Genomic DNA, 25,551 nt, shown 5'->3' with positions numbered 1-25,551 from the left:
GGAGGAGCAGAGCTGGCCTGGTGCCTGCCGGCTCTGCAGGCACTGGGCATGGCGAAGCTGCAGCTGCATCTGTCTTCTTGGCTGAGGCTTTATAAATGAGGCGCTTTTCTGTAGTTCCTTTTCAGGCATGACGTGCAAGTTGCCCCTAGAAGTCCAAAGGCAGCTGTTTTCTTAGCAGAAGGAAGTCAGGAGGAGGCAAAGCCAGCAGCTAAGTCTAGATAAAAAACTTGGCTAACCTCTTTTCCCCCCCTCCTCCAAACAGGCAATTGTGAAGCACTCAGCAGAGATCTGCCCGGGAGGAAAAGCAGAGCCAATCTCTGAGAAGAAGGGACGTGCGAGCTCTGGCGAGGACGGCTGCTCCCCCTGGCCTTGGTGTGGGACCTCCTGAGCTGCCATTCCTGTGGTGGGAGTGTTCCTCCTCTCCTCCTCCGGCCAAGCCAGAGACCTCCTAGGGAAGGAGCAGGTAAGGTTGAAGTACCGAGGTCTCCCAGGTAAGAAGTGACACGGCAAAAGGAAATGGCCTCAACTTGCAGCAGGGAAGGCTTAGATTGGATTGGAGGGAAAATTTCTTCACTGAAAGGGTGCTCAGGCATAGGAGCCCAGGGAAGTCCCCATGCCTGGAGACATGTCAAGGATGTCAAGATGTGGTGTTTAGGGACCTGATTTGGGGGGGCAGCAGCTGGGCTTGATGTCCTTAGAAGGCTTTTCCAACCGCAAGGATGCTACGGATCCTATGGTTCTGGAAAGCCTTGACCCCTCTGGCTCTAGCACAGCACCTGGATGCTGACAAAATGAGGCTGGTCCTAGAGCCTGGAGGTCCCTGTGCCACAGGGAGAGGACAAGCCGGTGTCACCTGCAGGGAGGGTCTCGTCCCCAGAGAGCCGTCAGTGACTCCGTCCCTGCCCGGGGCTCTGGGTGCGCCCTCGGGGGGCGGGGGACGACACCTGCCCTCAGGTGTCCCTCTGGGCACCTGGGAAGGGAACCAGGTCCATCCGTGCGGCAGCTGCAGGGCTTGCAGGCTTTGGGGCTTTGCAGCTGTGTGCCTTGTCACAAGGTGGCAGGGACGTGACACTGCCTGGCAACGCTGCTGGCCTCGGATCCTTGCTGCTCTCATCCTTATCCCATATGGATTTAGCAGCAATCTTCTGTCTTTGCTTTCAAACTGTCCTTGGGAGAGTTCCAAGAGAGGGTCATTAGTTATTTCAAAGCCTACATCTTTTACCTCTTGGCACTGAAGAGAAAAGACACAAACCTGCTTTGCATCCTTCTGCCTGGAAGTCATTGTGACACGGGGAAGGGAGGAAGGGGCTGGCCGGGGTCAGCCTCTGCTGAGCCTCAGCTCTTGCTGCTCCTGCTCACAGGGTAAAGCCAAAAGCCGTCGTGATCAAAAACGCAGGCCGCCCTTCTGACCTGAGTCACAGGGGCCGTTTCTTCTGAATGAATCAAGGTGGGAAATCATTCTTGGAGCTTCAGAAGAAAAAAAACCCCAGAACCGTAGGTACGTTTGTAAGAGTGTGTATGTACGTACATTTCCTTCGATGAAGAAGAAAATCTTAGAAATATCATGTCACGTCTGGCTTCCTAGAGAAGATCCTGAACTCTGGGCTTCTGAAAGCAAATGGCTGTGCATTTATAGGAGCGTTTCCCTTCTTTTTATGTGCCTCCCCCAGTCATCTTCTACCCTTGCCCACGGCAAGGAGAGCGCGGTGATTTGGCTGCTCCGCTCTGCCGAGGTTGTTGCAGGCTGTGTAGCAGGGAGGGAGGCCTTTTGTGGCTGCTCATCAGACATTTTCCTACAGCCTTCTCCCTGCAATGGTAAAATGAGACTTGTGTTAGCGAGCAGTCAAGTAGAGCAGGTAACATTAGAAAAGAATTGTTTCTGAGCTGCTGTTCACTAGCACGTGTTTCCCCTTTCCGGCAGAGCGCGCATCATTGCGGGCTTGGGATCGATTGAAATGCGCTAAGGAAACCAGCTCTGGGGAGGGAGGGAGGGAGGGAAATGCTCTCTTAACATGTGCCAATTCTTCTGTCAAACTCATCAGGGCAGGACAGCGTTCAGACTGAAAGTGTAAGAAGATGTGGAGGGAGACAGAGAATCTGACAGGAGCACCGGACTCACAAGTGCACGAATTTTGCTTTTGGCTTGGATTCAAACGCAGAAGTTGTAAGGAATTTGGGAAGGAGAAGGGACATTTCAGAAGGAGAAGAAGAAAAAGAAGTTGTTGTTGTTGTTACAGCCCTGGCAAAATCTTTGGTTCTAGCTAATAAAGGAAGCTAGTTGAAATTAAAAAAAAGAAAAAAACGTGGGTTTTTTTTTTCCTTCGCTGTTGTATTCGTTGGTGGTTCGTTATATGGTGTGTTGTTTTATTTCTTGGTCTTATTACCTCTGTGTAAATAGTTTTTTTGAGTGAAGCTAACTTTCTGGACGGGTTGGTTTGTATTTGAGGTAGGATAAATTTCAAGAGGTTTCTTTCCTAGACTTCTGATAGGCATTCCTGGGATTTTGGTTTTGTTTACTGTGTGTATCAACAGAGAGATTTGGTAGGGCCAGCTGGGCTGCTGGAGTTTTGGGTGTTAATTTATGAGATGGCTTTTGTTCAATGCAGTTTTGAATTGGTGAAAGGGTTTTTAATGTAGTGGTTTTAAGGCGGTCTTTAAGAATTGTTTGTATCGTTTCACGTTGTTTGTAGTCGGTGTATGATCAGGGATATGGTGGAACTTCTTGAACGTTCTGGTTTTAGCGTTCCTAAGTTCCGATTTCTTTCTGCTTTGCTGTTTTGTTTCTGGTTTTCTTTTGGGGGACAGGGGCGTTTGTTGACGGTGGGTTTCTAGAGGCAATGTGTCTTTCAATTTGGGTAGTGATATTTTTTAGTATTTTAATAGTTTCGATTTTTTTTATTTTCATGCTTTTAATGAGTTGTTTTAAAATTTGGAAGATAACCTTTCTAGATGATTGGTTATTATTTGTGAGTTAGCCTCAAGGTAGAGCTTTGGGGGCTTTTTTTAGTAATGTTTAGGGTCAGTTGTAGGGTTTTGAGTTTAGTGAGTTGGTTGGATTTAATTTTTCATGGGTGTTTGTTTTGACTAGCAGTTCTGTCATTTTCCATGTGTATCTGAGTTTTTTGGGGTTTTGAGCCATTGGTTGAGGAGGAAGTTTATGATGAGAATGTACGGAGCTTTTGGGCTAGTTATAGTGGGATTTCAAATGTCTTGACAGTTCGGTTGATTTGAGTTTTTCTTAGGGTTAAATGTTGTGGGGTCTTTGTTCTGTTAGTCCTAGAAATAGGTTTGGTTTGGATACGCTGCGATGGGATGAGCGTGGGCTGCGTACCGGTGCTGCCGAAGGTGCGGTATTTGTGTGGTTCTGATGCGTTGGGTTAATGAATTGATACGGTCTAATATATAGATTAATTAAAGTAGAAATAAATATCAATATAAAAACAAATATAAAATGATAGTGGTAAACATAAATATAGAAAACAAATAGATAAACACATAAAACTATACTATATAGTATATTATTGTAACAGATGCTAATCTATAGAAATGATAGTCTATTATATATGTATACAAAGATATCTAAAGATCGGTTGTAAATATAAAAATATTTAGATAGAGTTAAAAGGAATTGGGGATTTTTTGGTTTTTATTAGGTTATAGGCTGGGGTTTTTTTTCTAGATAGAAATAATACAAAAATCCAGATCTCCAAATATATAACGTGTATACCGATCTCTCTAAATATTGAATATAAAGAAATAGAAGTAAAAGAATATCTAGGATATAAAAATACTATATATCTATTATTCTATTAAAAGGTATTCTCTCTAGTATGTATAATACCTACAAATGTAATAAATAAAAATTATAAAAGTAAATGTGAAGAGAATGATGAAAAATGAGATGATTTTTAGAGTTTTAAATATGGTTTAGATAAAGGGGTGTCTTTGGTTTTTGTTTGGTTAGAGGCAGGGGTTTTATTTGAAAGAATAGAAGTATTATAGAAATGTGAATCTTAAGATAGAAATCTATCATAAGTCTAGAAAGAGAAATGACGAAACTATGGATAGAAATTGAAATCTAAATCTATGTCAGTAATATGAAGAGTTGTAGTATAGAATAGAAATGACCTTATGTGGCAGTATAAATGAGAAATGGGAATAGAAATAGAAGAAGATGTAAATATAGTTGGAAAGAAAGGGAATTTTTTGGCTTTTGTTTGAGTAGAGGCAGGGGTTTTATTTGAAATAATACAAGTGTTCCAGAAGTGAAAATCTGAAGGCAGAAATAGATAATCAATGAATCAAAATACGTATAAAAATATAGAAATAAGTCCTCGGAATAGATGGAATATAGAATATCAATTGATTTATAAATTGACATTGATAAAGAGAAATGGATCAGTAAGCAATACACATTATAAATAGAAATGTGACTATCAATAGGAAAACCTAGGGGTAAAATCTATTCAAATATTGTCTAAAAGAAAGGGTTGGGGTTTTTTGGGCTCTTCTTGGGTTAGAGGCAGGGTTTTTATTTGAAATAATATGAATATAGATATTACTCTTACCTGTTTCTAAATATTGAGATAGATAATCAAGATATAAATATAAAACCTAAGGAAATAGAAATAATAGGAAGGGATGTAATATAGAATACAAATAAGAGTATACATTGATATACAGTTTAAATGTCAATGTGAACATGAACCTGAAAGATACAATTTTAAAAAAGATTGAAATAGAGTTGAAAAGAAAGGGGTTCTTTTTGGCTTGAATTTGGGTAGAGGCAGGGGTTTTATTTTAAATAATGGAAGAGTTACAGAAGTAAAAATCCTAACACAGAAATATCGATTAAATATAGAAAGATATGAATAAAAAGATGTCAATAAATAGAAGAAATAGGAACAGATGTAAAATAGAATATAAACTTATAAAAAATCGGAAATTATAAATGTAAAAATAAACATTACACATCAATATACATTTGAAATATAAATGTGGATATAAAGATGAAAAAAAAAAAATTTTTTACAAATTTAAATGCAGTCGAAATTAAAGGGGGTTCTTTTTGGCTTTTATCCGGGTAGGGGCAGGGGAATTATTTTAAATAATGTAAACGTTACAGAAGCAAAAATCCTAACAAATATATACTTACCATGTAAAAATATGTATAAAAATAGAGAAATAAATTTAAGTACTAGGGAGAGATGTAATATAGAATAGAAATTTATTTATAAATAGAAATGTATAAATATACATCAATACGCATTATAAATAGAAAGGTGAATATTAATATGAAAAACTATTTTAAAAAATATTTACATATTTTTTAAAAGAAATTGTTGGGTTTGGGTTTGGTTTGGTGTTTTTGTTTTTTGTTTTTTTTTTCTATCCTATTAGGTTAGAGGCAGGAGGATTTTTTTCTTCTTCCTGGTTGTTTTGGGGCATTTATTTGAGAGCAGCTTCTGGGGGGGATCGCCCCTGTTCCTTTTTGCCGCCTTGGCCGCCCGCAGGCCCAAGGCGCGCGGCGCCCCCGGCTGGGGTGGGCGGCAGTGCTGCCGCCTTGTGGGCAGAGCGCGGTACTGCAGCCCGCCGCCGCCGCCAGGCAGCCCTCTTGGGCGTGGCGCGTGGCGGAGTTTGTTTGACCTTCTCAAAAGGGCGGAAGAACGGAGGGCCCCCGGCGGTGTGTCTATGCGGACTGCCTGCACGGAACACCGATGGCGGCGCAGCCCCGACGAGCTTTTCTGTGGCGTTTCAATTGCGATGATGGCATTCCGGTTCGCCTGCAGGGTTCGGCGTCGCGGGAAATCGTTTCTAGGGCTCGAGGTGGGTGTCGGCATTTTGATCAGGCAGCTGGCAAAACGGCTACGCCTTGGGGTCTTTCCAAGGGGCGCTGGGGGCGGGGCCGGGGCGGGGCGCCGTGTCGACGAGGTGACGTCATTCGGCGGCACTCTGCCTGCAGTTCGCCCATGCAGACGGCAGGGGGCGCTGTGCCCGTAGTGCGCCCATGCAGACGGCAAAGGGCGCTGTGCCTGCAGTGCGCCCATGAAGACGGCAGGGGGCGCTGTATACATGGAGTATTAAGTATCAACTATCTAGAAGAAGAAATAAAAGCTCGATGTCACCTGCAGCTGTAGAAAATTTCAGGCTCCCATGGAGGAAATAGTTTTCCTAAAATCATTACCGTTTTGGGGTTTTTTGCACTCCCCGGTAGCCTGAACGTTTCTACTGCTGCTTTTTTATCCTAAAGCCAGAATGGAAATCCCACATTAGAAATACAGGAAAAGAAAGAGAGAAAGAAAGAAAGAGAGAGAGAGAAAGAGAGAAAGAAAGAGAGAGAGAGAAAGAGAGAAAGAAAGAGAGAGAGAGAGAAAGAGAGAAAGAAAGAAAGAAAGAAAGACAGAGAGAAAGAAAGAGAGAGAGAGAGAAAGAGAGAAAGAAAGAAAGACAGAGAGAAAGAAAGAAAGAGAGAGAAAGAGAGAAAGAAAGAAAGAGAGACAGAGAGAGAAAGACAGAAAGAGAGACAGAGAGAAAGAAAGAGAGAGAGAAAGAAAGACAGAGAGAAAGAAAGAAAGAGAGAGAAAGAGAGAAAGAAAGAGAGACAGAGAGAAAGAAAGAAAGACAGAGAGAAAGAAAGAAAGAGAGAGAAAGAGAGAAAGAAAGAAAGAGAGACAGAGAGAGAAAGACAGAAAGAGAGACAGAGAGAAAGAGAGAGAGAAAGAAAGACAGAGAGAAAGAAAGAAAGAGAGAGAAAGAGAGAAAGAAAGAGAGACAGAGAGAAAGAAAGAAAGACAGAGAGAAAGAAAGAAAGAGAGAGAAAGAGAGAAAGAAAGAAAGAGAGACAGAGAGAGAAAGACAGAAAGAGAGACAGAGAGAAAGAAAGAGAGAGAGAAAGAAAGACAGAGAGAAAGAAAGAAAGAGAGAGACAGAGAGAAAGAAAGAGAGACAGAGAGAAAGAAAGAGAGACAGAGAGAAAGAAAGAGAGAGAGAGAAAGAGAGAAAGAAAGAGAGACAGACAGAGAGACAGAAAGAGAGACAGAGAGAAAGAAAGAGAGAGAGAGAAAGAGAGAAAGAAAGAGAGACAGACAGAGAGACAGAAAGAGAGACAGAGAGAAAGAAAGAGAGAGAGAAAGAGAGACAGAGAGACAGAAAGAGAGACAGAGAGAAAGAAAGAGAGAGAGAGAAAGAGAGAAAGAAAGAGAGACAGAGACAGAGAGACAGAAAGAGAGACAGAGAGAAAGAAAGAAAGAGAGAGAGAGAGAAAGAGAGACAGAGACAGAGAGACAGAAAGAGAGACAGAGAGAAAGAAAGAAAGAGAGAGAGAAAGAGAGAAAGAAAGAGAGACAGAAAGAGAGAAAGAGAGAAAGAAAGAGAGAAAGAGAGAGAGACAGAGAGACAGAGAGAAAGAGAGAGAGACAGAGAGAAAGAAAGAAAGAGAGAGAGAGACAGAGAGAAAGAAAGAAAGAGAGAGACAGAGAGACAGAAAGAAAGAAAGAGAGAGACAGGAAGAGAGCGAGAGAAAGAAAGAAATAGAGAAAGACAGACAGAAAGAAAGAAAGAGCGAAAGAAAGAAAAGGAAAAAGGAAAGGAAGAAAAAAAAAGGAGGAAGAGAAAGGAGGAAAAAAAATGAAAAAGGAAAAGGGTGAGAGTGAAAAAGAAAGAGCGAAAGTGGAAAAGGGGGTGAAAAACAGAGTGAAAAAAAGAAAAAAGAGTTGGAGTGGAAAAGAAAGGACATTCGGGAGGGGCGGTGCTGCCTAAGGTGCTTCCGCGCCCAGGAGCGAAGGAGCCTTTTGATCCCCTGGCGGGAGCGCAGCTCCCGGTGCCGGAGAACGGAGCGGTGGCTGTCAGTTCGAGACTACAACTCCCGGCAGGCCCTGCGGCCGTAAAGCGCGGCGTCTGACGCAACGGCCGACGCGCCATATGAATGGCTGGCGGGCCGAGGCGGCCGCGTGCCGGGGGAGCGGGCTGGGCGCGGGGAGCTCCCGGCGCCTGTCCCACGCGGGACGGAGCCGCGGCAGCGACGCTGGAGGGGCGAAGCCTCCGTCCGGCCGCCCGCACGGAGCCGAGCGGCGCGGAAGGGGCGTCCGCCCGGTGCCTCGGCCTCGCTCAGCGGTCCCGGTGGCGGGGGCTGAGCTCGGGCGGGGCGCGCTGCCGCCCGCCGATGGCGGAGCGCCAGGCGGTGCTTTGCTGCCGCGGGCCGGGAGCTGCAGGAGCCGCCCCGGGCGAGCGGCGCCGGGCGCTGCCGCGGTCACTGTGCGGCGGCTGCCCTCGGGCTGGCGGAGGCGCGGGAGCCGCCGAGCTGCAGCCGTCTCCCTCGGGCCGCTGCCGCTGCTGCGGGCGGGGGCGGACGAGCGGCTGCGGAGGCGGCTCCGCGGCGGGCTCAGCCTTGCGAGCAGAGAGCGCTCGACATCGCTGGCATGACACGGCTGCTGAGTGCCTCAGTGCTCGTGGCTCTTCCTTCCACGCAAACAGATGGAGCGGCATCGCTGAGCAGTAAAACACAGCGATGGCCCGGAGAATGGCGAGCGCAAGGAGCGCCGGGCTGGATCCTTCTGATGGCACAGGTGCGATCGGCAAACTCAGCCCCTTGTGGCCCTGCCCTCCCGACCCCCAGGGGAAATGCTCTCCAGCCTCGAGCTGCTGAGAGACAACACCCAGTGGGACAGAAGGGACAGAAGAACAAACGTGTGATTTGACACTAGGGTCCGGAAAAGGTTTCCGTTTAGATTAGCAAATGCCTCCATTGTTCTCGGTTACGTCCTAGGATCGGTTTTAGGCAGTGACTTTCTACCGCTTGTCGGATTTTCTTGTGCAATGGTAAGAAAATAGGCAGGTCTGATACTGGTTTCGCTTTTTTTCTACTTCATGTTCCATGAGCTGCTTTTATCCAAGCAATTGTTTTAAAGTTCTACTGTAGGCGTTTCTGGTTCACTTTTTTTTTTTTTTTCCTCTAAATCGGCAGTAAATATAGCTGAGTAAAATTACCTTGGTTTTCTTCCTTCTTAAATGTTTTTATTGATAATCCTATTTGAATATGCAGAACACGTGGGTATGTCCTGTAATATATCCTAGCTTTTCTTGTTTACAGGGTACTCAGGAAATATTTTTCCCTTAGAGTCCCACTGAAACATTCTCCGTGCAATCTCCGTTAAGGTCTGTGTTTACAAATAAGCCACCATCAGCTGAGCTATTTGCCTGTGTACCTTTTCCTGTCATTCAGAGCTTGCGTTCTGTGGTTTTTATGATAAACCTATCAAACTTGCGAAACCGTTTTGCAAGTCTTAACCGTTGAAGGCAGCAAGAAGTGGTTTTAAAGGCTGTTCTTGAGCAGACAAAGGGAAAAAGTGTGAATTTGCTGCTGAACTTGTCCTTTTTCATTTGACTTGCCTTGAATTATTTAGGAAGAGAGAGAACTAGAAAAAAGAGAGAAATAGAATTGGTTCTTGAGCCCTCCTAAAATGCTCCCTGTGATTCCGTGTGGAGCCAAAGTGAAGGGTGATGGAACAGAGCCCCTGTGCTTTAGAAGGAAATCAATTTCAACCTGATCTCCACCCTGAGTCTCCCTAATTTCTGTTTTTAAAATGCAAACTAAGTTTAGGAAGTGTTGGGAGTTAGTATTTTGGGGAAGAAATGGCAGTTGCACAAACCGTTCCATTTCCCAGAGGCTCTGGGAAGGATTCATTTTGTAAGCGCTGTAACTGCCATCGGTTGGTGGTTCGGGGTTGGAATGTGCACTTGCCCTCCTATAAAGCACTCGTTCATTTGCATTTCAGTGCCAGGAGTCTGGAGAAACTGGAGAAGAGCCCAAGAGACATTTTTCATCCTGAGATACAAAAGGTAGGAAGTGACTTTTTTTGGTTTGGTTCTTTTTCTTTATGATTTCCTGGAAATAGAAGTAATTAAGTATAGATCCTACTGGTTTGTTTCTTCCAGTAGCTAATAAGAATAATAATAATAACCTAATACTACTTAAACTGTCTCTTTATCCATTGAACTGGCCATTTCAAATCCAAACTTCTAAACACCAATAAAACCATCATCCTTGTAGAATCTTTAATAGGAGGGGGCTAAAGATGCTGTTTCTGTTGACAGGATTTATTGGTTCTTGAAGGGCAAGAGGTGAGTACAAGCCTAACTACTTCTTGCTCACAGACCCGTCCGGTGAATACGGCTTTGTATTTGGATGGGCTTTTGATGACTTCTAAATCAATTGCTCGTTACAGTAAAAAGAAGTCATGTTTTTTTGAACCTGACAGCAAAAATAACTTGAAGCACCAACTTAATAATAATTGATCACCCGTCTAAGTTAATGATTTTATGCTATACTATCAAAGTGTAAAGGTAAATTATTGTGTAGTAGGAGATGGTATAAAATGTATGTTCTAACGTGTAGGATGTAGGCAAAGATTAGAGGAACCAAATTTTTATGTCTTCTGTTTGACTGTTCACCAAATAATATTTGGTTTTATTTTCCAGGGATCGGTGAATTTTAAATTTGGAGTCCTCTATGCTAAGGATGGTCAGCTTACAGGTGATGAAATGTTCAGTCATGGTGAGGTTTTCACCTTCTCCTTAATTGTTTTGCTCATCTGAAAAAAAAAAAAAAAGGCAAGTTAAAAAAAAAAAAGTTATGTTTATTATTTGTTACCCCGTTCTGTCCGTTTCCTCAGTATTTGCTGGAGCTCTGCTTACCCAAGCTTTGGGTAAAACAAGCTTTGGGTTCCTTCTGTCCCACTGGGTGTTGCCCAGTTTGGTTGCATCTGGTGAAATTCACCCTGAGCCCTTACAGAACCAGCTCAAACCAGGTGAGAGCCATTCGCAGCTCTCTCAGGACACCCGGAGGAGGATGGGTGACGTTTCTGAGCATCTGGCAAGTGCACTTCTATCAAAACTCGGCCTGTGCAATTTCTGGGGAAAACCCTTCTGTATCCTGAAGGGTTCCTCAAAGTCTGTTGAGGATCCAGTTAGCAGTTGCTCACCTGGATGGTTCCAGCTCCTCAAGCTAACACTTGTACTCTTGCCCTGTAGTTTAGATCTATTGTAGTTTTGTTATTTTGCAAGATTTTACGTCTTTGGACAGTAACGTGCATTTCACTCTTTGGAACCTCTCGGATCGTGCTTTGGTGCAGCACCACCTAATGGGACACTTGGCTGCTGTGCTGAAGGGCTTGGTTACTGGAATTGTAAATCCCGGAGAGTTTGTAAGTCTTCTGTCCCCAGGGAGGTGTCACGCTTTGTTCACCGTTGCTCTGTTTGTCGGGTGCTGCTTCTCGTCGGAGGTATTAACTTCAAACTGCCCTGTTCTTTTTTGAACTTTTTTTCCTGGTTCTCTCCGTAGGGCAGGGAAGGACTCTCGTATCCCAGTCGTCAGACTCAGCGCTGCCCGAGAAGATACAGAGACTGTAAAAATCATAAGAAGCAACTAGGACTGCAGAGGAAACAAACTGGAGAGAACAAAAGGTGACATTGTTCTCCTTAGCCTGGATTAGAAACATCCACTGCGCTTTGATGCCGGTGGCTGCCAGGGGCTCGTTAGGTCTCTTGAGGCAGGTGTAGGTGTTCACTTGTAGGTTCTATTTTTTGGCAAAGGACCACGAGAGAAGTTTATTTATAGATCCAAATAAACATTCATCTTATCTGAACATAACCTGTCATCCCCTTTCTGACATTAAGGACTCCTGTATAAATACTTGGGGGGGTTTTCTTTGTCATTTCTGAATGGTTCCATTTTGCCGGCTACTTGAACAAATCTGAGGGGGTTTAATTGCATACTGCTTCCTTGAAATTCTGTTGGTCTCTGCTTGGAACCCTTCTTGTACTGCTTAATGAAAGACTTCTGATGGTGTTTTCTTGCCTGTTTGTGGTTAAGGTCGTGCTCTGATGCATTTACGGAAGCCATGGCAGGAGAGAGTCAGCTGCTGGAGAAGAGGAGACAGTACTATCCCTGTGCAGCACGGAACTGTGCCACTGCTGCGTCATCAGCTGTGTCTGCACTGAAAGTAGCCACCTTCACTTGTAGGTAGCTCCTTGGTGCTTTAGGACACGCTGAGGGATTTATTCCTTTTGGGATCCACGATGAGAATTCCCAAGAGAGGTAGTAGTAATAAGGTCTGAGATTGGAAAAAAGCCTGTGTCCTTGGAATGTTGTTGTTGTCGTCCAAAGTTAATTTTTCCTTCTTTCTTAGCCGGTAGTCAGCTTTTTGCTTTATTTTTTGTGGTATCAGTATTTGATTGTTTAAAAAATTGCTTCAAAAGAACTGCAGTGGCTGGCCACCAGGACCTTGTTCAGATTTGCCTATTTGCTTGTAGCTAAAACCTTTCCATATTGTTTATCATTCTATTGAAGAAACTGCTGCCCAGTCAACTAAGAACTGAACATCTATCTGTCTAGGACATGGGGAGAGGATTTAGGTCATGTCTTTGTTTCCAGAAAAAAGTTCCAGTGTAGTTTCTAACTAGAGGAAAAGGGGGGGGGGGGGGGTGAAGACTCGGGGCTCTGATGCCCCTGGGGGCACCCCGAGGTGCCCAGGAGAGGGAGCCCCACTGCGGTGCAGGAGCAGGTATGTTATCACGTACTAGAGAGCAAATTATAAATAGAAATATGAAAATTATAAGTATAAAAATATTTTTTAGATCGTTAAAGAAAGCGGTTTTTTTTACTTGTCAATAGGCAGGGTTTTGATGATAAAAATGATAAATACAAAGAATATGAAGGTAGAAATCTAAGTCTAGAAAGATATAAATACATACAGAGAAAGTTTAAAACTAGAAGAAAAAATCAGTTGCAGCAGTAGATACGATACATAATATAGATAATACTTTAAATACATGTCTAGAATTTTATAGATATTATAGATCATTATTAATAGATTGCATCAAAAGAAACGATAAATATAAATGTGAGTATAATTACACAAAGTATAAAAATATTTCGATACCGTTTAAAAGAAGGTGTTTTCGTGTATTTATTTGGTTAGAGATGGGGTTTTTGTTTGGATTAATAGACGTATTCTAGAAATATAAATCTAACTGTAGAGAGATCCAATCGATAGAGGAGGATATTTCTAAAACCACAACCGAACGCCGCCGCCTTCGGGGGAATCGCACGAGCTCGGCCGAAGCAAGGCGAGAGCGGCCGACCCTGACGGCCTCGAGCGAACCGAGGCGAGGCTTCCGAGGCTGCCTGAAGCGAAGCGAGCCGAGCTCAGGCGAAGCGAGCCTGCTGCTCTCGTGCGCGCTGCTTAGCGCCAGTGCGCTCCCAGCCTACTGAGCTCCTGCCCGAGCCCGCGCTCCCGGTCGTGTCCGCGCCGTGGCCGGGCCGCCCGCGGGACGCGGCAGCGGGAGAGCCCCGAGCCGGGCGAGCTGAACGGGAGGCGGCGGCGCTTGCCCGCCCGCCGTCGGGGAGCCGAGGCGAGGCGAGCGGAGCCGAGGCGCGCCGAAGGCACAGAGCGGCTGGGAGTTGGGCCGAAGCGAGGCGAGCTCGGCCGAAGAGGCGAATGCAGGCGCCAAGAGCCGACTGGAGCCGAGCGTCTCCGGAGCGAGCCGAGCTCCGCCGAGCGCCGCAGCATCCCGGGCAGGGCGAGGCGCCGGGCCGGGCTCGGGGTGCAGCCGGGGCTCTGGGAGGCTTCCCCGCCTGTCCCTCTCTCTAGCCCTCCTTCCTTCTCCCCGTCTTCGCCTTCTCTCGCTCCCTTTCCCCCATTCCCTCTCCCCCCGCAAAGCCGGCTCCTTCCTGTCCTGTCCCTAGCCCGCTACTCCCTTCTGTTCCCCCTCTCTCCTTCCTGTGCCCAGCCTCCGTGTACCCTCGTCCCGGGCTTTCCCTTCCCGTGCCGCTTTCCTGCACAGCCCGAGCTCCCTCGCCGCCCTTTGTCGTGCCCTGCTCTCGCTCCTCTCTTCCCGTGCCCCCTTTCCTTCTTTGCCCCGCAGCCGCGGGGCTCGGGCTGCCGGAGAATAAAGCCCCGAGGGCCGGAGCCCGGCGCCCCTGGGCCCTTGCGGGAGTCCCCGCGCGGGGCCGGAGGCTCTCGGCGGATCCCCCCGTGCCGCTCAAGCAGCGCGGCCGACAGCGCCGGAGCTGCGGCTTTGCCGGCATCGCGCTGAGAGCGGCCCCCGCTCCGTGCCGGGCCGTCCCCGCCGTCTGTGCCGCTCCCTCTCTCGCTGCCCCTGGCCCGTGACAGCGAGGCTGGGCAGGAACCTCAAGCCTTCTGGGGGCTGCCCCCCCTTTCTTGTTGCAGCAGAATCCCTTGCTGGGGCCATGCACGTGTGGGAAGGGCTTGGGGGAAGCGCTGCGCTGCTGTCCGGGGCAGTCGGATTCGTTCGGAGCCTTCTTTGGGGGTCAGGGAAAGGCGGGGTGAAGACTCGGGGCTCTGATGCCTTTGGGGGCAGCCCAAGGTGCCCAGGAGAGGGAGCCCCACGGCGGTGCAGGAGCAGGTGGGGGGCGGGCGAGGGGCGGGGGTCACGCTGGGTGCCGTCCCCCAGAGGGACCCAAAGCTGCCACCAAATGCACAGGGAGGGGTGAGTGGGTGTAGGATGCTAAAACCTGGCAAGGCATTCGGTTTTCTAGGTATTGCTAAAGAATAGGAATTGGTCTCTAAACTCAGCTGGGGAGAAACCCTCTCTATGCACTCATTTGTTTACAGGAATGTAGAAGGTTCCGACTGGAGATGGGTAGTAGTTCTGAAGATATTGCCGTGAGGTTTTGATCTAGGAACGGAGCGAGCTGTGCCCTGGAACCCTCAGAACAGCTGCAGGGGCTGAAGGCGATAGAAAGGGCTCTCTGGCACCTTTTGCCTCCGTTCTCTGCCAGCGCCCAAAGCGTGTCGCAGTCCCGGAAGAGGCGCTTGTCATCCCGAGAGCCAAAAGGAAGACGTGTCAAATCCCAGCAGCTCTGCCTTGTGTTTCGTGTGGGTTTTTTACTTCGTATTGATGTCATTCCAGAGAGCAAGGAAAGAAGAAATGGGACCGGCTCCCACTATTACTGTGTGAAGGCTTTCTTGAAAGGCTGCTGTATTTCTATTGTCTTTTTCCACTCCAAGCTTGACTTTTGCCCTCGTTTTTCGAGCTCTGCTGCATTGGGTGTCCCAAGGAGGGCGGGGTTCCTCAGCAGGGCTCTTAGGAGGCGGCGCTGATTCTGCTTTTTCTGAAGGCGTCTCAAAGCGTGCTACCAGAATGACAGTTTTGTGCACTGGAAAGCTTTCCCTCAGTGCCATCAGCGCACGTCCGTGTCTGAATTGTGGAAGCAGACGGACTAAGAACAGCCAGCACCCGGAGCAGATTTCTGTTGGCTCTGTGTCTGTGAGAAGCGGGCTGTGTGCTGGACGGGGAGAGGCGCTGTTGGAGAGTGGCATCAGCGCCAGGTGTGAGCTGTGAGGATGATGGGGGGCTCGGAGCAGCCCCAGGTGTGAGCTGTGAGGATGATGAGGGGCCGGCTCCTGCCGGGCGGGGGGGGGGGGGGTGCGAGGCTGTTTTAGGGGGAGGCTTCGCTTCAGCTGCCTTTTGCATGGAGCTGCTGAGTAGAGGGGTTCATGGGGGGCTCCCGGGGCTGTCTCATGGAAGGACTGCGAGAGCTTCTCGCAGCGTCTGGGCGAACACCTGGATACGCGCTTGGATCCGCGGAGCATCGCTTCAAGGAGGTGCCGAGGGACGAATCTTTGTGCCGGGAAGCAGCAGCCGAACGGGTGAGCGCGTGTGGATTTGGAGCGGGGACTTTGGTCCTTTCCCTTTTCAATTGGATCTTGGCAGTCCCCCCTCCCCGGTTCCCCAGGAACAAAAAGGGAGCTTGTGAAGACAAAAGAAATGAAGGAGAGGCAAGCAGCTACTCTCCTAATATTGTCTGTGTTGGAACTGGGGGGGATCCGCTTTCGCTTGCGGTTCCAAGGATGTCGATTGAAGGAAAAGCTGCCTTTTCCCGGCTGTTAGGGGTATCCCAGGGGTGCCAGGGAATCCCTGCGTTCCATTTGAACGGGAATGGGCAAAGTATTGTTGTCATCGGATGGCTTTGATTTGAAGGTAGCCAGCCCATTTTCGTCATCCTAAGGTTTAAATGGAGGGGACAGCGCTGGTGTCCCTCCTTTGCAAGGGTTTGAATGGAGGTCAAAATCCCCCTTTGCACATGGCTTGAAGGATTTCATTGGAGGAAAGCCCCTTCTTTTCTGCTCTCCTAGGGGATGAACTTGAAGGGGAGAAGCCATTTCTTTGCCCTTGTTGAAGCGAGGTGAGCGCCGCCCGCGGCGTCAGTTTCGGGGTTGAGTTGCGGGAAGCCGCAGCTCTGGCGGCGTTTGCAGGGCTGCAGTCGGGCTGTGCCGCTGCATTTGCGGGCGCTTCTTGTGGCCGCGGCCCGGGCCGGAGCGTTGCCGCTCGGGAGCGCTGCCGGCCCGGGCCGGGCGGGTGCCGAGGCGCGGGGGGAATTTGGCGCGGCAGCGGCGGAGCCGCTTTGCCGGTGCGAGCCGCCGTGCGGAGCCGAGGGCAGCTGGCGCCGGGCCGGCCAAGGGCGGCAGAGGCGGCGCGGGCGCTGCTGCGCCGGCCCGGCCGGTGCCGGCCGCTCTGTCCGCTCCGGGCGCGGGGCTCGGGCGCCGCCGGGGCCCCCCGGGCAGGGGGAGCGGGCGGGGGCGGGGGGGTCTCCGGGGCGGCGCCGCCCCTGCGCGCCGGAGCAGCCGCCGGAGGAGCCGCTTTGCCGCCGGGAGCCGCGCTCCGTCCGGGGCCGGCAGCGCGGGGTTGGGCTGCCGCAAGTTCTTGGGTGTCGCGGTTCGGAGGTGGCTTTGTAGGGATCGATCGCACGGGTTTGTTCTGGTCGCAGCGGGTGTGCGCTAAGGGCTATGGCGTTCTTCCTGACCGGTACGGTTCTCGGTTCGGGTGGTGACGATAAAGGTTTGGTTTGAATCGAGTTCTGTAGTCGGATATTTTTTTTTTGCCGGGCTATTCTGCTTTTAAAGGCGTGCAATGGTTTCTACGGGTCGTTGCGTGAAGCAGCGGCTCGGATTTTAACTCTGTCGCCGTGGCTTTTATTAGCGTGGGCGTGTAGCGTTTGTTTCGGTGGGTTCGAGGTGGCGTCGTGTCGTTAATAGCAGCGGGGTTTTTAAAATCTCTCTAATTGCGTTTGTGTTTCTCGTCTTCCAGGGCTTTTATTTCTTTGGTTTGCTTGATTGTAGTGTACGTTTTATTGTGACGGATCCTTTGGGAGATCTTGTCAATGGTTACGTTTCTCTTTCGGCTTTGTGTTTATTTCTGGGTGGTATTTTTATTTTGATCGAATGAGGCTCTATGCGTTTATTCTTCAGTTGGGAATAATTTTTTTGAGGTAAATTAAAGTTGCTTTGGTTTGGGGGACTTTTGTTTTACAAATGTATTTTCTTTTGGTTTTTTTTTTTTTTCTTTTTTTCTTTTTTTTCTTTTCGTTTCTTGTTGTCCTTTGACGTATTTGGTGGTTATTGATCAGTTTTATTTTTGGGAACGTGGGTATTTATATGGTGGGTCTTTTTAAGTAGGGTTTTTTTGTTTTTTTTTTTTTTTGGGCAGTTATTTTCTTATTTTTTAGTGGTTGAGATTTTTTGGTTTTTTTCTATTTCGTTCATTAGTTCGCTTTCTAAAGTTTCTAAAGTTCTTTTGACAGAGTATTGCTTATTCTTTGAGTTAGTGTAGATGTAGAACTTCGGTTAGTTTTTAAAATAACGTTCAGGGTCAGTGGCACTGATTGGAGTTGAGCGAGTTGGTTTGGGTTTTTTTAGAGGTTTTTGTGATTTGCTGCGTGTGTTTCTCCAGGGTTTTCTTTTCGTTTGGTTCCATTTTTCTGATGTGATGAGAACTGTTAGTGAAAAGAGTGTTGTGTGTTTTTTTCGCTGGCAGTCGTTTGGCTGGTGGAGGTATCTTGATGGTTTTGGAAGACATTGGTGGGAATTCGATGCTGTTTGTTTTGTCATTGCATTTAGGAATTGGATTTTAAATGTAAAATTCTAAGGATAGCTATCTTTAAACAAAACGAGTAGATGTGTAGAAATGGGAATCAACTTTTATTTTGATCTATTCGATCTCTATTTAAAATTTAACAGGTAACTTAAGTCATGATCTATTCCAATAAGATATTGTATTTTTCAAAGAGCATTGCGTATGTTGATAGATATATCAATAGAGATGCTAAATATAAACACAGCTCAAAGGAAATTTTAAATCTAGAAATGTGTTGCGAATCTATGCAGATATATATATATAGATCAAATTATTAAAGGATTGTAAATGTAAAGTGACATAAATCCATACAACACGTAATACAAGCGATACCGTATATATCTTATGATGGTATATTATAGGAAACAGCTATAAATCTAGTACATCGCTATGATATAATATGTAAAACATTATAGATATGGTAACTGTAAATACAACAACATTATTAAAAGTAGTTTAAAAGAAAGGATGGTTTTGTTTTTTACTTGGCAAAAGCAGGGGTTTTATTATAAAAACTACAAATACAAATGATAGAAAGGTAGAAATCTACTTGTAAAAAGATCTCATGAATACATCAAGATGGATATAAAAATTGAAAATATTAGAAAAAAGAAGTTGTAGCAGTAGATTTGGTACATGATAAAAATAATGATTTATCTATATGATGTGAATAATAGATATGTGCTATGTAATGATGAATGGAATGCATCAGTATAAACGGTGACTATAAAAGTGAATATAATTATGCAAGCTCTAAATATAAAACTATTTCAATAGAGTTGAAAAGAAGGGTTTTTTGGTATTTGTTTGGTTAGAGATGGGATTTTTTTTGGAAGAATAAAAGTATGATAGAAATCTAAATGGAAGTCTAGACATATACAATCAATATATAATGACATTGCTAGAACCACAAAGTATGAATAAATACAGATAATAGGAATAGGCATAATAGATGGTATAAAGGACGTAACACATCACTGTCCGGTCTAAATATGCGTGTGAATAGAAGTAGAAAAACTAGAACTATCAAATTTATTTCAAGAAGGCATGAAAGAAAGGGGGCTTATTTGGTTCTTGTTTGGTAAGAGGCAGGTTTTTGGCATTTATTTTTCGAGGAGTTTTTGGGGGGGATGGCCCCTGTTCTTTTTTGCCGCCTTGGCCGCCCGCAGGCCCAAGGCGCGCGGCGCCCCCGGCTGGGGTGGGCGGCAGTGCTGCCGCCTTGTGGGCAGGGCGCGGTACTGCAGCCCGGCGCCGCCGCCAGGCAGCCCTCTTGGGCGTGGCGCGTGGCGGAGTTTGTTTGACCTTCTGAAAATGGCGGCGAAAAGGGCGGGAAAGCGGAGGACCCTGGTGTGTCTATGCGGACTGCCTGCACGGAACACCGACGCCGGCGCAGCCCCGGCGGGATTTTTGTGGCGTTTTAGGTGTACCCGACACGGGCTGTGTGGTCAGCGGCGCCGCGGGCGGGCGTATTTTGGCGTGTTTCTGACCGGCATGTGAGTAACCGCCTCTCTCGCCCGAGGGGGGGGGGGGGTCTTTTCTTGGCCGCCATGTTGGGAGTGGCGCGTCACCACTGTCGCGGGAGTTTGTTTGACCTTCTGAAAATGGCGGCCAAAAGGGCGGGAAAGCGGAGGACCCCGGTGTGTCTATGCGGACTGCCTGCACGGAACACCGACGCCGGCGCGGCCCCGGCGGGATTTTCTCTTGCGTTTCAGGTGTACCCGACACGGGCTGTGTGGTCAGCGGCGCCGCGGGCGGGCGTATTTTGGCGTGTTTCTGACCGGCATGTGAGTAACCGGCTCTCTCGGCCGAGGGGGGGGTCCTCTCTCGGCCGCCATGTTGGGAGTGGCGCGTCACCAATGTCGCGGGAGTTTGTTTGACCTTCTGAAAATGGCGGCCAAAAGGGCGGGAAAGCGGAGGACCCCGGTGTGTCTATGCGGACTGCCTGCACGGAACACCGACGCCGGCGCAGCCCCGGCGGGATTTTCTCTTGCGTTTTAGGTGTACCCGACACGGGCTGTGTGGTCAGCGGCGCCGCGGGCGGGCGTATTTTGGCGTGTTTCTGACCGGCATGTGAGTAACCGCATCTCTCGCCCGATGCGGGGGGGGGGGGGTGGGGGTCCTCTTTGGCCGCCATGTTGGGTGTGGCGCGTCACCAATGTCGCGGGAGTTTGTTTGACCTTCTGAAAATGGCGGCCAAAAGGGCGGGGATATCGCGGACCCGGGAGTCTGCCGCCATGTGGCCAGAGCGCGGTACTGCAGCCCCCCGAGCCAGCGCCCTGCCCCTCGCCGCTGGCTGCCGGGGGCGGGGCAAGGGCGCGGCTGCCGAGCGAGGCGGGGAGCGAGGGGCAGGCGGGGAGCGAGGGGCGGGCGGGGCGGGAGCGAGGGGCGGGCGGGGCGGGAGCGAGGGGCGGGCGGGGCGGGAGCGAGGGGCGGGCGGGGCGGGAGCGAGCGGCGGGCGGGGCGGGCTCGGTAAATGGCCGGGAGGGGTGAAAGACGTTCAGGAGTGCAAAAGGGACACGATGGCTGAGAAGAATGGCCGGTGGGGGGGGGGGCGGCCCGGCGGGGCCGCTTTCGGCGGGCGGCGGAGGCGCGGTCGCAGCGCTCCTCGGGCCGGGGGCAGCGAGCGGGGGCGGGCGAACGCCGTCGGAACGGGAACGGGGCTGCACCCCCCCCCGAGCCCGCGCACGCGCCTCTCCAGGCGGCGGAAGCGACGGCGGGCCGGAAAATCCCGGCGGGGCGGCGGCGCTGCCCGCCCTTTCTGCCGCCAGCTTTGCAAGGTAAGACCGCCCGCCACGTCCCCCCCCGCCCCGTCCCGCCGCCCTCCGGTGTCTGTAAACAGACGGACTCCCTCTGGCTTCCCACTTCTCCGTGCTGGAGAGTGGGAGAAAGGTCCGTGCTGCTTGCCGTGTCCTCAGTGGGCAGAGAGCTCTGACCTTGCCTTGCATGGGCTGCTGAGGATTGGATCCTTGGGGATGTGCTTGGATGCATTTAGTGACCTTTACAGATTTCTTTCCCCGCTTTTTTCAGTTCCCAGAATCATGGAAGAATTCAGGTTGCAAGGGGCTCTAAAGATCACCTCATTCCAAGGCTGCTGCCGCCGTGGGCAGGGACGTGCTTCCATCGAGCAGCTTGCTCAGAGCCTCATCGCAGAGCACCGACGGGCCTTGAACACTTGCAGCGATGGGGCGGCAGCCCCAGGACCTCTGAGCAACCTGTGCCCTGTGCCAGCCAGGTGTCAGAGGAGGAAGGAAGCCCTTCCCACCTGGAGCAGAGGCTGCGTAGCCTTGTGTCACCGAGCGTGTGAGACAGAAAGGCCCTTCCTTTCTGGAGGGGTAACAACACTCAAAGCTCTTTCTCGGGACAAGCCGAGCAATGGAAGGCCAAAGGAGCCTTCAGTTCTTCCAGCAGCTTTGGGAACAACTTGAAGGAGGAGCAGAGCTGGCCTGGTGCCTGCCGGCTCTGCAGGCACTGGGCATGGCGAAGCTGCAGCTGCATCTGTCTTCTTGGCTGAGGCTTTATAAATGAGGCGCTTTTCTGTAGTTCCTTTTCAGGCATGACATGCAAGTTGCCCCTAGAAGTCCAAAGGCAGCTGTTTTCTTAGCAGAAGGAAGTCAGGAGGAGGCAAAGCCAGCAGCTAAGTCTGGATAAAAAACTTGGCTAACCTCTTTTCCCCCCCTCCTCCAAACAGGCAAGTGTGAAGCACTCAGCAGAGATCTGCCCGGGAGGAAAAGCAGAGCCAATCTCTGAGAAGAAGGGATGTGCGAGCTCTGGCGAGGACGGCTGCTCCCCCTGGCCTTGGTGTGGGACCTCCTGAGCTGCCATTCCTGTGGTGGGAGTGTTCCTCCTCTCCTCCGGCCAAGCCAGAGACCGCCTAGGGAAGGAGCAGGTAAGGTTGAAGTACCGAGGTCTCCCAGGTAAGAAGTGACACGGCCAAAGGAAATGGCCTCAACTTGCAGCAGGGAAGGCTTAGATTGGATTGGAGGGAAAATTTTTTCACTGAAAGGGTGCTCAGGCATAGGAGCCCAGGGAAGTCCCCATGCCTGGAGACATGTCAAGGATGTCAAGATGTGGTGTTTAGGGACCTGATTTGGGGGGGCAGCAGCTGGGCTCGATGTCCTTAGAAGGCTTTTCCAACCGCAAGGATGCTACGGATCCTATGGTTCTGGAAAGCCTTGACCCCTCTGGCTCTAGCACAGCACCTGGATGCTGACAAAATGAGGCTGGTCCTAGAGCCTGGAGGTCCCTGTGCCACAGGGAGAGGACAAGCCGGTGTCACCTGCAGGGAGGGTCTCGTCCCCAGAGAGCCGTCAGTGACTCCGTCCCTGCCCGGGGCTCTGGGTGCGCCCTCGGGGGGCGGGGGACGACACCTGCCCTCGGGTGTCCCTCTGGGCACCTGGGAAGGGAACCAGGTCCATCCGTGCGGCAGCTGCAGGGCTTGCAGGCTTTGGGGCTTTGCAGCTGTGTGCCTTGTCACAAGGTGGCAGGGACGTGACACTGCCTGGCAACGCTGCTGGCCTCGGATCCTTGCTGCTCTCATCCTTATCCCATATGGATTTAGCAGCAATCTTCTGTCTTTGCTTTCAAACTGTCCTTGGGAGAGTTCCAAGAGAGGGTCATTAGTTATTTCAAAGCCTACATCTTTTACCTCTTGGCACTGAAGAGAAAAGACACAAACCTGCTTTGCATCCTTCTGCCTGGAAGTCATTGTGACACGGGGAAGGGAGGAAGGGGCTGGCCGGGGTCAGCCTCTGCTGAGCCTCAGCTCTTGCTGCTCCTGCTCACAGGGTAAAGCCAAAAGCTGTCGTGATCAAAAACGCAGGCCGCCCTTCTGACCTGAGTCACAGGGGCCGTTTCTTCTGAATGAATCAAGGTGGGAAATCATTCTTGGAGCTTCAGAAGAAAAAAAACCCCAGAACCGTAGGTATGTTTGTAAGAGTGGGTATGTACGTACATTTCCTTCGATGAAGAAGAAAATCTTAGAAATATCATGTCACGTCTGGCTTCCTAGAGAAGATCCTGAACTCTGGGCTTCTGAAAGCAAATGGCTGTGCATTTATAGGAGCGTTTCCCTTCTTTTTATGTGCCTCCCCCAGTCATCTTCTACCCTTGCCCACGGCAAGGAGAGTGCGGTGATTTGGCTGCTCCGCTCTGCCGAGGTTGTTGCAGGCTGTGTAGCAGGGAGCGAGGCCTTTTGTGGCTGCTCATCAGACGTTTTCCTACAGCCTTCTCCCTGCAATGGTAAAATGAGACTTGTGTTAGCGAGCAGTCAAGTAGAGCAGGTAACATTAGAAAAGAATTGTTTCTGAGCTGCTGTTCACTAGCACGTGTTTCCCCTTTCCGGCAGAGCGCGCATCATTGCGGGCTTGGGATCGATTGAAATGCGCTAAGGAAACCAGCTCTGGGGAGGGAGGGAGGGAGGGAGGGAGGGAAATGCTCTCTTAACATGTGCCAATTCTTCTGTCAAACCCATCAGGGCAGGACAGCGTTCAGACTGAAAGTGTAAGAAGATGTGGAGGGAGACAGAGAATCTGACAGGAGCACCGGACTCACAAGTGCACGAATTTTGCTTTTGGCTTGGATTCAAACGCAGAAGTTGTAAGGAATTTGGGAAGGAGAAGGGACATTTCAGAAGGAGAAGAAGAAAAAGAAGTTGTTGTTGTTGTTACAGCCCTGGCAAAATCTTTGGTTCTAGCTAATAAAGGAAGCTAGTTGAAATTAAAAAAAAGAAAAAAACGTGGGTTTTTTTTTTTCCTTCGCTGTTGTATTCGTTGGTGGTTCGTTATCTGGTGTGTTGTTTTATTTCTTGGTCTTATTACCTCTGTGTAAATAGTTTTTTTGAGTGAAGCTAACTTTCTGGACGGGTTGGTTTGTATTTGAGGTAGGATAAATTTCAAGAGGTTTCTTTCCTAGACTTCTGATAGGTATTCCTGGGATTTTGGTTTTGTTTACTGTGTGTATCAACAGAGAGATTTGGTAGGGCCAGCTGGGCTGCTGGAGTTTTGGGTGTTAATTTATGAGATGGCTTTTGTTCAATGCAGTTTTGAATTGGTGAAAGGGTTTTTAATGTAGTGGTTTTAAGGCGGTCTTTAAGAATTGTTTGTATCGTTTCACGTTGTTTGTAGTTGGTGTACGATCAGGGATATGGTGGAACTTCTTGAACGTTCTGGTTTTAGCGTTCCTAAGTTCCGATTTCTTTCTGCTTTGCTGTTTTGTTTCTGGTTTTCTTTTGGGGGACAGGGGCGTTTGTTGACGGTGGGTTTCTAGAGGCAATGTGTCTTTCAATTTGGGTAGTGATATTTTTTAGTATTTTAATAGTTTCGATTTTTTTTATTTTCATGCTTTTAATGAGTTGTTTTAAAATTTGGAAGATAACCTTTCTAGATGATTGGTTATTATTTGTGAGTTAGCCTCAAGGTAGAGCTTTGGGGGCTTTTTTTAGTAATGTTTAGGGTCAGTTGTAGGGTTTTGAGTTTAGTGAGTTGGTTGGATTTAATTTTTCACGGGTGTTTGTTTTGACTAGCAGTTCTGTCATTTTCCATGTGTATCTGAGTTTTTTGGGGTTTTGAGCCATTGGTTGAGGAGGAAGTTTATGATGAGAATGTACGGAGCTTTTGGGCTAGTTATAGTGGGATTTCAAATGTCTTGACAGTTCGGTTGATTTGAGTTTTTCTTAGGGTTAAATGTTGTGGGGTCTTTGTTCTGTTAGTCCTAGAAATAGGTTTGGTTTGGATACGCTGCGATGGGATGAGCGTGGGCTGCGTACCGGTGCTGCCGAAGGTGCGGTATTTGTGTGGTTCTGATGCGTTGGGTTAATGAATTGATACGGTCTAATATATAGATTAATTAAAGTAGAAATAAATATCAATATAAAACCAAATATAAAATGATAGTGGTAAACATAAATATAGAAAACAAATAGATAAACACATAAAACTATACTATATAGTATATTATTGTAACAGATGCTAATCTATAGAAACGATAGCCTATTATATATGTATACAAAGATATCTAAAGATCGGTTGTAAATATAAAAATATTTAGATAGAGTTAAAAGGAATTGGGGATTCTTTGGGATTTTTTTATTAGGTTATAGGCTGGGGGTTTTTTTCTAGATAGAAATAATATAAAAATAAAAATCCAGATCTCCAAATATATAACGCGTATACCGATCTCTCTAAATATTGAATATAAAGAAATAGAAGTAAAAGAATATCTAGGATATAAAAATACTATATATCTATTATTCTATTAAAAGGTATTCTCTCTAGTATGTATAATACCTACAAATGTAATAAATAAAAATTATAAAAGTAAATGTGAAGAGAATGATGAAAAATGAGATGATTTTTAGAGTTTTAAATATGGTTTAGATAAAGGGGTGTCTTTGGTTTTTGTTTGGTTAGAGGCAGGGGTTTTATTTGAAATAATAGAAGTATTATAGAAATGTGAATCTTAAGATAGAAATCTATCATAAGTCTAGAAAGAGAAATGACGAAACTATGGATAGAAATTGAAATCTAAATCTATGTCAGTAATATGAAGAGTTGTAGTATAGAATAGAAATGACCTTATGTGGCAGTATAAATGAGAAATGGGAATAGAAATAGAAGAAGA

The 25,551-nt window shown here is 47.9% G+C and overlaps 1 protein-coding gene and 1 long non-coding RNA gene across 2 annotated transcripts; both read left to right on the top strand.

The window, feature by feature from the left end:
- Positions 1-6,045: 6,045 nt before the first annotated feature.
- On the top strand, positions 6,046-11,647 carry LOC139602568 (RNA-binding protein 25-like). The gene is made up of 4 exons (XM_071452497.1): positions 6,046-6,077; positions 6,251-8,564; positions 9,089-9,837; positions 10,477-11,647. The coding sequence occupies exons 1-2, from the start codon at positions 6,046-6,048 to the stop codon at positions 7,644-7,646; spliced, it is 1,428 nt and encodes a 475-aa protein (XP_071308598.1). The 3' UTR covers positions 7,647-8,564; positions 9,089-9,837; positions 10,477-11,647.
- A 9,844-nt stretch (positions 11,648-21,491) lies between these two features.
- LOC139602520 (uncharacterized) lies at positions 21,492-25,252 on the top strand. The gene is made up of 2 exons (XR_011683279.1): positions 21,492-22,855; positions 23,408-25,252. It is a non-coding gene; the product is annotated as an uncharacterized lncRNA (long non-coding RNA).
- Positions 25,253-25,551: the final 299 nt, after the last annotated feature.

This window comes from Agelaius tricolor, unplaced genomic scaffold, assembly GCF_023055355.1.
Source record: "Agelaius tricolor isolate 1412-34295 unplaced genomic scaffold, bAgeTri1.0.p SCAF_34, whole genome shotgun sequence".
NCBI classification, from domain to species: Eukaryota; Metazoa; Chordata; class Aves; order Passeriformes; family Icteridae; genus Agelaius; species Agelaius tricolor.
The sequence above is the reverse complement of the archived record's forward strand: the minus strand, read 5'-3'. Positions and strand labels throughout refer to the sequence as shown.